The sequence below is a fragment of the Girardinichthys multiradiatus genome, chromosome 6 (genome assembly GCF_021462225.1).
Source record: "Girardinichthys multiradiatus isolate DD_20200921_A chromosome 6, DD_fGirMul_XY1, whole genome shotgun sequence".
Lineage (NCBI taxonomy): Eukaryota > Metazoa > Chordata > Actinopteri > Cyprinodontiformes > Goodeidae > Girardinichthys > Girardinichthys multiradiatus.
Window position 1 is genome coordinate 10879853 of NC_061799.1, and position 14414 is coordinate 10894266.

Genomic DNA, 14414 nt, shown 5'->3' on the forward strand with positions numbered 1-14414 from the left:
TTGAACTTCCTTAGTGTCCAATTTTAACTTAGCCAGCAGTGTCACACAGGTTTTGTGCTTTGGTATAAATCAAAAGGTGTTTGGGGTCGATTTTGTAGAGAGAAACCCTGAAATATAGCCGTTCAACACACGTCAGATGGAAGAGCAACTAACATATGATCTCAATATGGTATCTAAAAGTATTGTTATCATATTATATTTTAGATTATGAGTTGATGAAAATATGTAACTATATAGTATTAGTGTCTTTATTACTTCACAAAATTGCAAATATATGTTAAAACCAGCATATTAAAAAGCAAAGCAAATGGTTCAACACTGTCCTCTACTGGAAACATGAAATCAGCTCTGGTGGTTAAAATTTATTAATACCTATTACATACAAGTCTTCTACAAACACAAAGACAGACATCGGATATTAAATTTCATTAAATGTATACAGCTACATCTGCTACAATATCTGTAACATTTATATTTTTTTTAATTTTACTACACAGTGTGACAACTTTAAATCATTTCACTTCAAACGTTATGTCCTAATCAGTGTTGTTTTAATCAACTATGGCTTTTTTTAAGCAGTGAATGTAAAAACTCAGTGCAACAAAAACTGAATGAAACTAAGAATGTGTATAAATCTAGAACAAGGCAAGATGTGAGCTTTTAAAAACGACTCAGAGCAAAAAGCCTGCAGTGAATCCCTTAAACAACTGAGCATTTGATAGAACAGTTGCAATATTTAAGGTAGCAAGTACTTAAATGTCTTCAGATTTGAAAGATTGACCATTATAATCGGGCACTTATGTGTTGCAGCAGAAAGTAACTTGCATTGCTATAATCTTGTGAAGGTCCCCTTTGAGGTAAATAGTGACGTGAACAATAGAGACACATGCATGTTTTTTTGTGAGCATTAGCAGACACCTATTGATTGCAGTTTAAATAAAAAATAGACTATTACTTGGCAAATAACTTTTAGATATGTGAACATGATGCTATTAGTTGCATAATGCCATCATGTTGTAACAATGCACCCTCCACATTACACTGGACTATAACTTTAGCACAAGATTTTCTAAGCCTGAAAAGCCTCAAAAGTGTTATTAAAATCTGTAAAATTACCACATGTTGAACACTGAACTGGATTATATTAAGTTTGTTTTTGGTCCGTGCTGTAAAGAGAACTCTCTGAGAGGGAGAACGACTAGAGTAAAGAAGAGGTACAGGTAAAGAGTGAAGAGTGATAAAAACAGAGGATAGAGTGGATCCTGTTATGTTATGGTAGATTAAGGCAGGTGAGAAATGGACATGAATATAAATCTGATTCAGTGCAAGATCTCAATGAGCAGACGCTTAAAGTCTCCTCCACACTCAGAGTCCAGGGCATCCTTCAGGGTGACGTCGTACTTCTCCAGGTACATGTCCTTGACTGTTTCCAAGTCGATCTGTGGGTTAGAAACAAGGACAGAGTTTCACCCACAACACTGACATTATTATTCATCATTAATTACTCAAAAACCACAAAATGTGCAACCAAATTAAAAATATATGTTGTTAACAGAAACCTCTTTGGTTCAAAATTAAAAGTAATTTTTTTTTTTTTTTTTGCTAAACTTGCAGTGGCAACTAAATTTATAATGCAATCAATTTTGAAAATAAACACTTAGGGCTTGATCTTCAATGATTCCAAATAAGGAGCGTTAAATTACTTGTTTGATAGGAGTACATGGTTATTTTGCTTTTGTTTTTCTAAACTACTATTTCTCAACATGGACACTGAAACCATGAACACAAAAAGAATGGTTTTCTAAATTAAATTTTGTAAATTATGCTTTTACAATAAGAAATGACTTGATTTGAAAGCTTTTTGCCATTTTCACCAAGGCAGTAAACCTGGCCTGCATGTACATATGAAACATAGAAAACCTAACATTCTAACAAATTTCACTTGTCAGATCTAAATGTTTGCTCTGAGTTCTTTCCCTTTGTTTCCATTAGGAGGCCATAGTGTTTGGTGGTAAATATTTACAGTGTTGCAATTTTGCAGGATCTGAAGCTTCGCAATCATACCTATACCTTCTCAAGGCTATAATGACACACTGGGCCAAGCTCACACACACTTGCCTCAGAGCGACCGACGATGATGCGAATAAGCGTGTCCTCGTCAGTGCCAAGTCCTTTCATTGCAGCATTAAGGCGACGGGCAAAATACAGCTGTGGGTTCTTAGCACACCTCACTGTAATCAAAATACACACATATATACATACAAAGGAAATCAGCAGGCGCTGGCAGTAAATAAGTAAGCGAAAATCTACAATAAAGTAGATCTGAAAATGCCTCTGCTTACCAAGAGTTATGTAGCAGTCCTTGAGAGTTCCTGTAGCCTCAGAGTTAATGGTGTCCAAAATATCTGTTCCTGAAAGCTGCAAGGTAAACAAGCTAGCATGATCGTGTGTGAGATTATTGATAGGAAGCAAAAGTTTGAACTTAAGTATGATCTGTTTTGGAGCAGGTTCACTATGGTAAGGTACATACAGATTCATAAGCCTTAAAGATGGCCTGAAGCTGCAGATAGTTCCTGTGTGTCAGGATGTAGGTGAAGGTTGACTCGTCTGTGCCAAACCTGCCCTCACCTGCCTGTTGTGTACAAAAAAAGAAAACAATACACTGACATTTATGTGTTTGCACTTGTATTAAATATCCCTTGGACTCTTATTTGCTCATGGAGCAGTTAAGATCATTGATATTTTAGTTAGGTGTTAGAGAAGTAAAAATATAACTAGGAGTTTGGTCATAAGGTCTTTGGTGACTTAGGCACGATGGTGAACAGGTGAAAGCATTGACTATGTTGGTTCTGTAACAAATTAAAACAAGGTTATTTAAGGATGAACTTTCACAGAATGTAAAATTGGTTTGTGTTGCCATTTAGTTTTAAATACCCTGGGTACGCAGGCAATTTACATGAAATGCCATGCAAAACTATTCACACTATTCACATTTAAACTAAATGTATTTTATTGAAATTTTATGTGATATACAAATTAATGCATTATTGCGAAGCAAAAGAAAAATGATACAATGTTTAAAAAGGTTCATCTGACTAAAGCACCTCATTCCACGTGTTTCCTAAAGGTAAAATTTGTGGCGTGTCCAGTCATGGTCCAGTCGACAAATTCTTCCACCTGAACTGTGGATCTCTGCAACTTCTTCAGAGTTAAAACTGACCTCTTAGCTGCTTGTCTGGTGACTGCTCGTCTTGCCCTGCCTGTCAGTTTAGGTGTATGGCCATTTCTTGGTAGGTTTGTAGTTGTGCCATACTTTTTCTATCTTCAGTTAATAGATGGAACAGGGCACCATGAGAAGTTCAAACTTTGAACTTCTCATGGTGCATTTTATAACCTAAATCTGCCTTGCCTACAGAGCCAACAGGTCTGTAGATGATGCAGTCAACTTAGCCCTTCACTTCATCCTCCGGCACCTGGACTCCACAGGAACCTACGCCAGGATTCTGTTTGTGGATTTCAGCTCTGCCTTCAACACCATCGTCCCAGCTCTGCTCCAGGAGAAGCTCTCCCAGCTGAGTGTGCCCGACTCCACCTGCAGGTGGATCACTGACTTCCTGTCTGACAGGAAGCAGCGCGTGAGGCTGGGGAAGCACGTCTCTGACTCCCTGACCATCAGCACTGGTTCCCCCCAAGGCTGTGTTCTCTCTCCTCTGCTCTTCTCCCTGTACACCAACAGCTGCACCTCCAGTCACCAGTCTGTCAAGCTTCTGAAGTTTGCGGACGACACCACCCTGATCGGACTCATCTCCGATTTTGACAAGTCTGCGTACAGATGGGAGGTGGACCATCTGTTGGACTGGTGCAGCCAGAACAACCTTGAGCGCAACGCTGTAAAGACAGTGGAGATGGTTGTGGACTTCAGGCAGAATCCAGCACCACCTGCCCCCATCACCCTCTGTGACTCCACAATTGACACTGTGGAATCATTCCGCTTCCTGGGAACCATCATCTCCCTGGATCTCAAGTGGGAGCCGAACATCAGCTCCCTCATCAAGAAAGCCCAGCAGAGGATGTTGTTCCTGCGGCAGCTGAAGAAATTCAACCTGCCAAAGACTATGATGGTGCACTTCTACACAGCCATCATTGAGTCCATCCTCACCTCCTCCATCACCATCTGGTACGCCGCTGCTACAGCCAAGGATAAGGGCAGGCTGCAGCGTGTCATTCGGTCTGCTGAGAAGGTGATTGGCTGCAGTCTACTGTCGCTCCAGGAACTGTACACCTCCAGGACCCTGAAGCGGGCAGGGAAGATTCTGGCTGATCCCTCCCACCCCGGTCACGGACTCTTTGAGACTCTCCCTACAGGCAGGAGGCTGCGGTCCATCCGGACCAAAACCTCACGCCACAAGAACAGTTTTTTCCCATCTGCCACCAGCCTTGTTAACACTGCCATACTTGCACAATGATCACCTGCACTGTTGTATTGCTCTTGCATCTTATACTGCTCTATATTTCTTCTCACTCACTTAAAACTGTGCACATATATTTATATTATATTGTAGATATGTTTATACTGTTTAATTTGTATTGTATTGCACCGACTACGCCAAAACAAATTCCTTGTATGTCCAAAAACGTACTTGGCAATAAAGCTTTTCTGATTCTGATTAAACGTCTCCATGAATTTATTCTTGCTGTGTTACTTGGTGTTCATGAAACTGTTCACAAGTGTTCTCTTACAAACCTCTGAGGCCATTATGGAACGCTAGTATTTACAGTGAGATTAAATTACACTTATATTTACTTATTAGATGACTTCTAAAAGCAGTTGGTGGCACTGGATTTTATTCAGGTGTATGTGAGTAATGGGGGCTAAATCTAATTGAATGCCATGCTTTTCAGATTTGTATCTAAAAAAACTTCTAAAACTGTGCCATTTTTCCACACTTCCCAATTGTGCACTACTTTATGTTAGTCTAGCACATACAATCCTGATAAAATACATTAAGGTTTGTGGTTATAACATGATGAAATAGCTCAGAAAAGGTCAAGAGGTATCAATACTTTTGCAAGGTACTGCACATAGTTTAGGACATGCCTGATCAAACCAAAATAATAATTTGATAAAGACATGCTTATAAAACTTAACTTTTGTAAATTGGTGAACAAAGCAACATTAGGGATGTAAGGGATGTATGAGGTGTCACTATAACTATCACTATATTGTATCGCTAAACCATCACTATATGGATGCGTGGGTTGTGTGTTGGTGATCACCACTCTCAACCAAATCAATACATCTGTTTCTGTTATTCCTTCTGAGCTACCAAAACAGCAGCTGAAAAGACGAAAACACTGTCTCTCTATTTAAAGCACTCTACACCCAATCAATGCAAGAAGTGCTGATACTGGTCATATTTCCACATAGTGGTCTGAAGACCGACTTGTTTGTTTACATTTAGCAGCTATAAAATGCTTTGGGTTCATTGGCAATATATGGAGAGCAAGTGGTGGATGTGTAGAATGTACTCTGCATGCTTTGCACCGCCTGGTAGAGTCTGATACAGCTTCTCCTTTGCTTTGGAAATCAGATCTTGGGATTGACCCTTTACCAAACTTAACAGTTTGTCAGGTGAAGTTTTGCTCAGTGGCTACTGGTAAAATTCAAGCATACATATACTAAAGGAAAATGTCTTTCAAAAGTGCAAATATACAGCTTATTAATAGATGTTTTAATATGGTTTGTTCACGAAGCAGCCATACAGCAATTTGAGGTTGTTACTGAGAAGAAACTTCCAACTTTACAACTAGAATGCTGACTTCAGGTGGCAATCCAGTTAGAATTTCCAGTTTCCTGTGCCATAATAAACTGCTAAGGTTTGATAATGCTTACCAGTGGTTTTCCAGCGAGCCACACAAACATGATTAAGTTGACTGTGTATTTAACAAGCTTTAACAACCCCAATTCCAATGAAGTTTTGACATTGTGTAAAATGTAACTAAGAACAAAATACAATAATTTGCAAATCCTGTTCAATATCTATGCAATTGAGCCAAGCCAACCTTATTTATAAAGCACATTAAAAACACCAGGTACTGAACAAAGGGCTGACCAACAAGAATGATTAAAATAAATATAGAAAAACATTAGATTTTAAAATAAAATCATTAAAAATAGAAATAAAATCCAAGTAAAAGTAGCAACTAAAAAAATGCGACATGAACAGGAACAAATCAAATTTTAAAAAATCAACATCTTATACTGGGTCAAACGCCAAGAAAAGGAGGTGGGTTTTAAGAGCAGATTTAAAAATGGCTACTGAGGATTTTCTAATTTGCAGTGGCAAAGCGTTCCAAAGTTTGAGGGCTGCAACGACAAAAGCCTGATCTCCCTTGAGCTTTCGCCGTGTCCTCTGCACCTTCAGCAACAGCTCATCAGCTGATTTGAGTGAGCGAGAAGGGGAGTGCAGGTGCAGTAGCTCAGAGAGGTAGGGAGGGACAAGACCATTTAAAGCCTTAAAAACAAATGAAAGAGTTTTAAAATGAACTCTAAAATGGACAGGAAGCCAGTGCAGAAAGGATAAAATAGGAGTAATACCCTCTATGTACCAGTTAAAAGCCGTGCAGCAACGTTTGAAGGCCAACTGAAGACGTGATAAGGATGACTTACTATCTCCAAGATACAAAGAGTTACAGTAATCCAAACAGATTGTCACAAAGGCATGAATTACTGTTTTAAAATCATCTTTCGACAAGCACTTTTTATTTAAGCCAATTGCCTCAAGTGAAAAAAGTTAAGATTTTCCTACTGCACTGATTGGCCCATCCAGTATAAAATCAAAAGGTTTGTAACAATGGGTTTTCTAAAATTTACCAGACACCCAATGTCTACACAAGAAGAAGACCCACTATTGACATTTAAAAAAAAATAATAATCACCTCAGTCTCTTTTTCATTATAATTTAAAACATTAAATGGCATCCAAGCTTTTAATTCATTGAGACATTCATTTAAACCCTGCACACAGAAGTTATCTTCCTGTTTTTTACCTGAGTATTATCTGCATAACAATGAAAAGTAATCATATGCTTTCTGAAAATAGAGCCAAAGGGCAGAAGATACAAGGAGAACAAGAGAGGTCCAAGAATTGAGCCCTGTGGGACCCCACAAGTTAATGGAACAGAGGAGGATCTGAAAGACCAACTCAAGACATTCTCTCGGCCAGATACGATTTGAACCACTCCAGTGCAGTACCCTGGATACCTGCACAGTGCTCTAAGCGGGATATCAAAATGTTATGGTCAACTGTATCGAAGGCAGCCATTAAATCTAATAGAGCTAGTATTGCATGGTTCCCTGAATATGTAGCTAGGAAGATGTCGTTAAAAACCTTCAACAATGCAGATTCTATGCTATGAAAACATTTAAAGCTGGACTGAAAAACATCAAACACCTCCAGAAAGGTTTCCAATTTATTATAAACTATTCTTAGAGGAAAAGGAGAGTTTTGAAAATGACCTAAATTTTGATGGCAAAGAGGGATCAAGGCTATATTGTTTGATCAGTGGTTGCACTGTTGCCTGTTTAAACATCTTAGGAACCACACCTGAAGCCAGACTGCGATTAATAACAGGCAAAACAGATGGACCGAGAACAGAAATAACCTCTTTGAACAATCGAGCTGGTAGAACATCATCAGGGAAACCTGAGGGCTTCAGATGATCAACAACCCCATACAGTAAAGACAGTCGCAGGCTAAACCTGGTAGAAAGCAGCAGAGGAAAGGACAGAGACTAGAGGGTCAAAAATAGGGGGGCATACAAAAGTCCTGGTATTATTCACCTTCTCCACAAAGAACTTCAGAGATGTCTCACATGCCTCTGGGGAAGGTTCAAAATAAGCATTCTAAGGAACATTTATAAAAAATTTACAGTTTTAAACAAAACACATCTTGTGACAGTGTGACACAATGATATTTGATAAATACTTTCTTTTTTCATGTTTAACAATTGCGTGATACCAACAGTCCTGCAATACTTAAAATGACACTTGCAGCTCATCCTTTTTCCAATACTGTTCAGCTTTTAGGCACTCACATCTAACCATCCTAGCGGTGTCGTAAAGCCAGGGCTCAGCTTTAATTTCAGCTTGTCTGGTTTTTATTAGAGCCGCTGCATCTAATACAGTTTCAATTGAATTGAATTGAATTTAATTCAATTGAATTAAATTAAATTCAATTCAGTTTTATTTATATAGCGCCAATTCACAACACATGTAGTTTGGCAGCAAGAGTGAAACTGGGAGCTAAGCCCCTCTGTATCCAATGACAAAGACACATTTCTGATTATACAAAGCTGGGAACTGTGCAGCAATGGATGGATTGATAGAACGTCGCTTATGCACGGTAGTGCAAGGTGGAACACAGCGGCTGAGTAAAGTGATTTTAAAAATACTTCATCAAACATTGTCAAGTTTGAAACACAAACGAAAAGACAAGACAAGGTCCAGTGCATGACCAAATACTTGTTGAATACATTACAAAGACAAGATATTTAATGTTTAAACTGATCAACTTTTTTGCAAATATTCACTAATTTTGAATTTGATTCTTGCAACTTGTTCCAAAAAAGCAGAAGCAGGGCTAACAAAAGACTGGGAAAGTTGAGCAGTGCTCCAAAAAACACCTGTTTGGAACATTCCACAGGTTAAAAGGTTAATTAGAAAGAAGTGAGTGTCATGATTGGGTATTCAAGGAGCATTCCTGAAAGACTGATGAAATGTCCAACAATTTAAAAACAACATTTCTCAACATACAATTGTATTGAATTTAGAGATTTCATCATCTACAGTCCATAATGTCATCAAAAGATTCTGAAAATCTGGAGAAATCTCTGCACATAAGCGACAAGGCTGAAAACCAACATTGAATGACTGTGACCTTCGACCCCTCAGGAGGCACTGCATTAAAAACTGACACCATTGTCAGTTAACACTGTTTGAGCTACATCTACAAGTGCAAGTTAAAACTCTACTATGCGAGAGCCATATATCAACAACATCCAGAAACGCCACTGGCTTCTCTGGGCCCATGCTCATCTGAGATAGAAAAGTGTGCTGTGGTCTGACGAGTCCACATTTCAAATTGTTTTTGAAAATCATGGATGTTGTGTCCTCCAGGCAAAAGAGGAAAAGGACTATCCGGATTGTTATCAGCGCGAAGTTCAAAAGCTAGCGTCTGTCATGGTATGGGGGTGTGTTAGTGCCAACGGCATGAGTAACTGACACATCTGTGAAGGCACCATTAATGCTGAAAGGTACATAAAGATTTGGGAGCAACATATGCTGCCATCCAAGTAGCCATTTTTCAGGGACATCCCTGTTTATTTCAGCAAGACAATGCCACATTCTGCATGTTACAACAGCATGGCTTCGTAGTAAAAGAGTGCGAATACTAGACTGGCCCGCATGCAGTCCAGACCTGTCTCCTATTGAAAATGTGTGCTGCATTATGAAGCACAGAATACGACAACAGAGACAGGTGAAGTTGTACATCAAGCAAGAATGGGAAAGTATTCCTCCTACAAAGCTTCAACAATAAGTGTCCTGAGTTCCCAAACACTTAGTGAGTGTTGTTAAAAGGAAAGGTGATATGACACATTGCTAAACTGTCCGAGTTTTTTTGGTACGCGTTGCAAGCATCAAATTCAAAATGACAGAATATTTGCAAAAAAACTATAAAGTTTATCAGTTTGAACATTAAATATCTATTCTTTGTAGCGCATTCAGTTGCATATAGGTTGAACAGAATTTGCAAATCATTGTATTGTATTTTTTTTTTTTTATGTTTTACACAAAATTTCAACTTCATTGGAAGGGGGGTTGTATGCACCTGTACCATCACATATTAAACATTGGGATCTGAGAAGGATAGAGCATCGTTTTGACCAGCTGCAGCAGCTATGTTGCTCGTTGTGGTTCAGATATGTTTTTTTGAGCTATATGCTCAACTGTAACTAACTGTAATAATGCATGATTTTTATTATGAGAAGCCTATATTGGACTCATTATGTAGGAAAGTGTGCAGTACATCCATCCACACCTCAAACAAAGACATAGCATCTTGTTCGGCCAAACCCTCATCCACCTCGTAGCCCTCATCTCTGCTTGCCTGTGAAAGAAGACACATAACAAGTAAGAGAGCCGGACAAAATGGGAAGAGGATCAGAATGATGGGTGAAGTGAGAGAGAGAGTGAGGGAGATAAAAGCTTGCTGAGCCAAGTTAAAGAGGGTGGACAGCAAAAATAACACTGGGCATTTAAATGGGATGACAGTTGTCTGCATCATATATATAGGAAACAGTTGAAGGCCAGTCAAGTTCTCTGGAAAGGCACTGCAGTAAAACACGAGTCACTCTATTTGTTATTTTATTTAGCTGGGGAAAGGAAAAAGAGAGGAAGGAGGGGTGGATGTGGGGAAAGAGCTGGAGAGGGCATAAAGGGCTAAGCGTGCCAAGCTATGTGACTAATGTCCCAGTGGGCGAGAAAAAGCATCAAGAACGATTGTGTGAAACCATTTGAGGGAGAAACAACAAGAGCACATTTATTCGTATTTCTGACCCTCCTTCCAGACTCAAGCAGCAGTGCCTGAGAGAATGTTCATTTGATATGGTAACAATGGTCAGTTTTGTACCTGCAGCAGTGAGACCAACAGGTTCCTAACATCTCCACTGGTATCATCCTCTATATCTGCCTCCAGGTCACGCTCGTTCACTGAAAGGTAGCAGAACAAAACCTATAACCTCACAGTTACTCAGCGTCTGCATACATTTCAACGCAACATTTTTGAGCGGAATTTTATCCTTACCATAATTGTGTAAAACAAACAGAAAGAAATGTGACCAAAATGACATGGATAACCAAACTGACAGTATTCACACTCCTTAAACTTTTTCTCATTTTCCCACTTTACAACTTCAAACTTTAACAAACTTTATTTGGATTTCATTTATAAATCACCCTGAACATATTTCCCCACTGTGAAACATGGTGGTGGCAGCATTATGCTGTGGGGATGCCTTTTTTTCGGCAGGGACTGGGAAGGTGGTCAGAGTTGATGGGAATACAGGGCAATCCTGAAAGAAAACCTGCTAGAAGCTGCTAGAGACTTGAAAGTGGTGCAGGGTTCACCTTGCAGCAAAACAACAAGCCTAAACATAAAACCAGAGCTACAATGCAAAGGATTAGATCAAAACATATTACTGTGTTAGAATGGCCCATTCAAAGTGCAGACCCACATCCAACTAAGAATCTGGCAAGACTTGATAATTAGATGTTTACAGATGCTCTTCATCCAATCTGAATGAGCTTGAGCTATTCTGCAAGGAAAAAATGGACACAGCTAGTAGATATACCCCCAAAAGAATAGCAGCTGTAATTGCAGCAAAATTTAGCCATTGGCTCCCGGAGAGTGAATACAAATGCACACCACACAATATTATTGTTAAAATGGTCGTAATGTGACAAGATGTGAAAGCGTTTTACTTTTGCAAAGCCCTGTATTTAATTTGGCTGCATTTTTCAGAACGAACAGAAAGTAAGATGGTAGATAGTTTGAAAACCTACCCTGGATATATGCCTCCTTGTAGCTCAGGATACCCTGTAAGTTAAATGAAGATGAGGCTGAGTAGAGTCAAAATCAACACACAGCCATCAAACATTTTGTCCTTTGAATCTCAGCTCTATGGTTCTCAGTGCAAAAAAACAAAGAAAAAACAAATGAAAGCACAAACACAATGTACTCCCATTTAATCCACACCACCAACTCACTGCACACCTCATTCGAAGCAGTGCATAGGATCTCCACCAGAACAGCTTCATCCGTCCCCGCCCCCTTCATGGCCTTCCTGAGCTCCTTGGCGAAGAAAACTTGAGGCGTGTCCATCATGGCCACAACGGCCTTTTCAAAGCTACCTGTGAGCTCCTTTTTCAGAACTTCCTCCAACTCCTGACAGAACACAGAGCTCAGGGTTGGTTGATGTGTAGCCTGCATAAGAGGGCAAACAGAGAGAGAAGAGGTGAGCGGGGTACTCACGTCATCATACTTTTCAAAGTAGGCCTGTTTGATTTCCACACGCTGAGCTGCAGAGCGGTTGGCCAGGATCTGGATGATAGCCTCTTCATCTGAGCCTGGAAAACATGAAGCAATACAGACCTATAGTATGTAAATTACAGCATCTCACACAAAATAAATACTATAGGCTCAACAATCACAAGCTAAGCTCTTCATTAAAATGGCTTTCAGAATATAGTACGTTCCTGTGTACTTACCTAAACCTTTACATGCTTTTCTAATGGCTTTTGTATCAGCCATAACATCAAAGTCCTCAAATGGGACTATGGTGGGCTGGGGAATAAAGCAGAGACCGATAATTGAATATTATTTTTTATTTATTGTACCAGAAAAAAGAAAAAGTAACACAAACTGATTAAAACTAGACATTTGTGAAACCACTTTGACACTGCTAGGAAAATGAGCAGAGGGCGAGGTGGTTCAGAGGATCTGTTATGGTGTTCCATCCAGGAAGCAGTCTCACAGGAGCAGGGTGCTGACTGTGCTGAGTCATGGGCCAACAGCAGCAGTAGCCTCCTCTCCTCTTTAACACAATGCAGCCTTATTGATCTGCCCGCTGAGAAATTATGTGATGTATCTGCTTCTGACAGAGCACAGCCCCTCTTACTGCGCCACTTGCAATCCATGCGGTTTCCACAGAGACCAGAGGAAATAATAAAGCTGTAAAAGACAATACTAGCCTGCTTTAAACGCTTTATTGATTAAAATAAGGTTCATCATTGTGATTTGTTTTTGTATCCGTATAATCGACCCAAGCCCATATTTTACAAACTTTTTAGTCTTCAAAGTAACCCCTCTACGCAGCAGATGAATTGGCTATGCACTAACTGAAAGGTACTTACAGTAGATTAGCAGAACAAGTGGTAAAATGATTCTTACCTGCACGTTGCCCATATTGTCTGCACGGATCCCTGCTGTGAAGTGGCTGGTGAAGCTGGCTGCTTTGAGTCCTGATGTGTCACGCGTGCAGGAGCTGGATGGGCTTGGCTGGACCAGGCCGGATCGGGGCGGGCTGCCGAAGCACAGCTCTGTAATGTCCGCTGGCTCATGGCGTCACCGCCCCTCACCACCTACAGGAGGCTCAGCGCAGGGCAAGAGCATGAAGCCATCAATCAGCGGCACTCCGTGCTTATGTTCTAATTACCTATGTTTTTGTCGGTATTTGTCTGTCTGTCTGTTCGTCTGTCTGTCTGTTTGAAATAAAGATACATAAACTTGCGCTTGGTTTATTCAACACAAGGGTGTCCAAAGTGCAGCTCGGGGGCCATTAGCGGCCCTTGGGATAAGTTTGTGCGCCCCGACCGACCACACTTCAAGAATGGCAGCTACAGTTTCGGCTATTTTAGGGTGAGATTTTCACTGACAAACAAGAACATTTATAATTTGGAAATGTTAGCTACTGCAAATGCGGATCTACTTTATCTACCTTCTGCCTGAATAAAAGAGACGTCAAAGTTCTAAAATGTTTGTAGCTTAACTGCAGCTTCTAATAATATCTTATAATAAAAACAAAGTTAAGGGATTGTACTCCATTTTTATTTATTCGGAAAACCCAAGCTTAGGGACACCTGATTGGACGTCATAAAACGGGTGTATCTGGTGTTTTCTTAAGGCTCCTATATAAGCAGGTCTTTGAAACCGAGTTACAGCATCTAGGTAAGCTCCCAATTATTCATGCCCCGTAATATTTAGATTTAAAGTTATGTTCATTCAAACCAAGAAGCTTAACATGTATTGTTTAATAACTGGGATCAGTTGGAATGTGTGTACTTCACTTGGAATCTTTATCATTTGATTGAACTGACTTTTCTTTGTAAAGTGCCTTGAGATGTGTTGTGAATTGGCACAATATAGATAAACCGAATTTAACTGAAATGGGCCTAATTGAATTATATCTGACGGGAAATGACAAAAACATCTCTGAAAAGACAATAAAACACCATAAAGAGTATCCAATTTTAAACAAAACAGTTTTCATTTACGTTTTATTAAAAATGAAATGTTAGAAATTATTTCGATACTTCTCAGTAATATTTATTGGCATTACAACTATCATACATTCTAAAATCTGACAATTTCACTTTACTTAAAACAATCTACGAAAAGACTGCCTTGAAAAATGTAAGTATAACTATTAGTCCTATGTTTTATTTACTTAAGATATACTTGTTCAGTATAACTAAGACTTATTTTTGTGTAGTTAATTTAACTTAATTTGATTAAGTTGTCTCAACTTAGAAATAGCAAGAAAATTAATCAGTTCTTAACTCAACTAAATCAAGTT

General features: G+C 39.4%; 1 protein-coding gene across 1 annotated transcript; it reads right to left on the reverse strand.

The window, feature by feature from the left end:
• Nucleotides 1-347: 347 nt before the first annotated feature.
• anxa13l (annexin A13, like) lies at nucleotides 348-13236 on the reverse strand. The gene is made up of 11 exons (XM_047369326.1): nucleotides 13010-13236; nucleotides 12328-12403; nucleotides 12092-12186; nucleotides 11834-12004; nucleotides 11623-11656; nucleotides 10691-10770; nucleotides 10100-10168; nucleotides 2531-2632; nucleotides 2343-2418; nucleotides 2119-2231; nucleotides 348-1439 (listed from the first exon to the last, which is right to left on the reverse strand). The coding sequence occupies exons 1-11, from the start codon at nucleotides 13022-13024 to the stop codon at nucleotides 1320-1322; spliced, it is 951 nt and encodes a 316-aa protein (XP_047225282.1). The 5' UTR covers nucleotides 13025-13236; the 3' UTR covers nucleotides 348-1319.
• Nucleotides 13237-14414: the final 1178 nt, after the last annotated feature.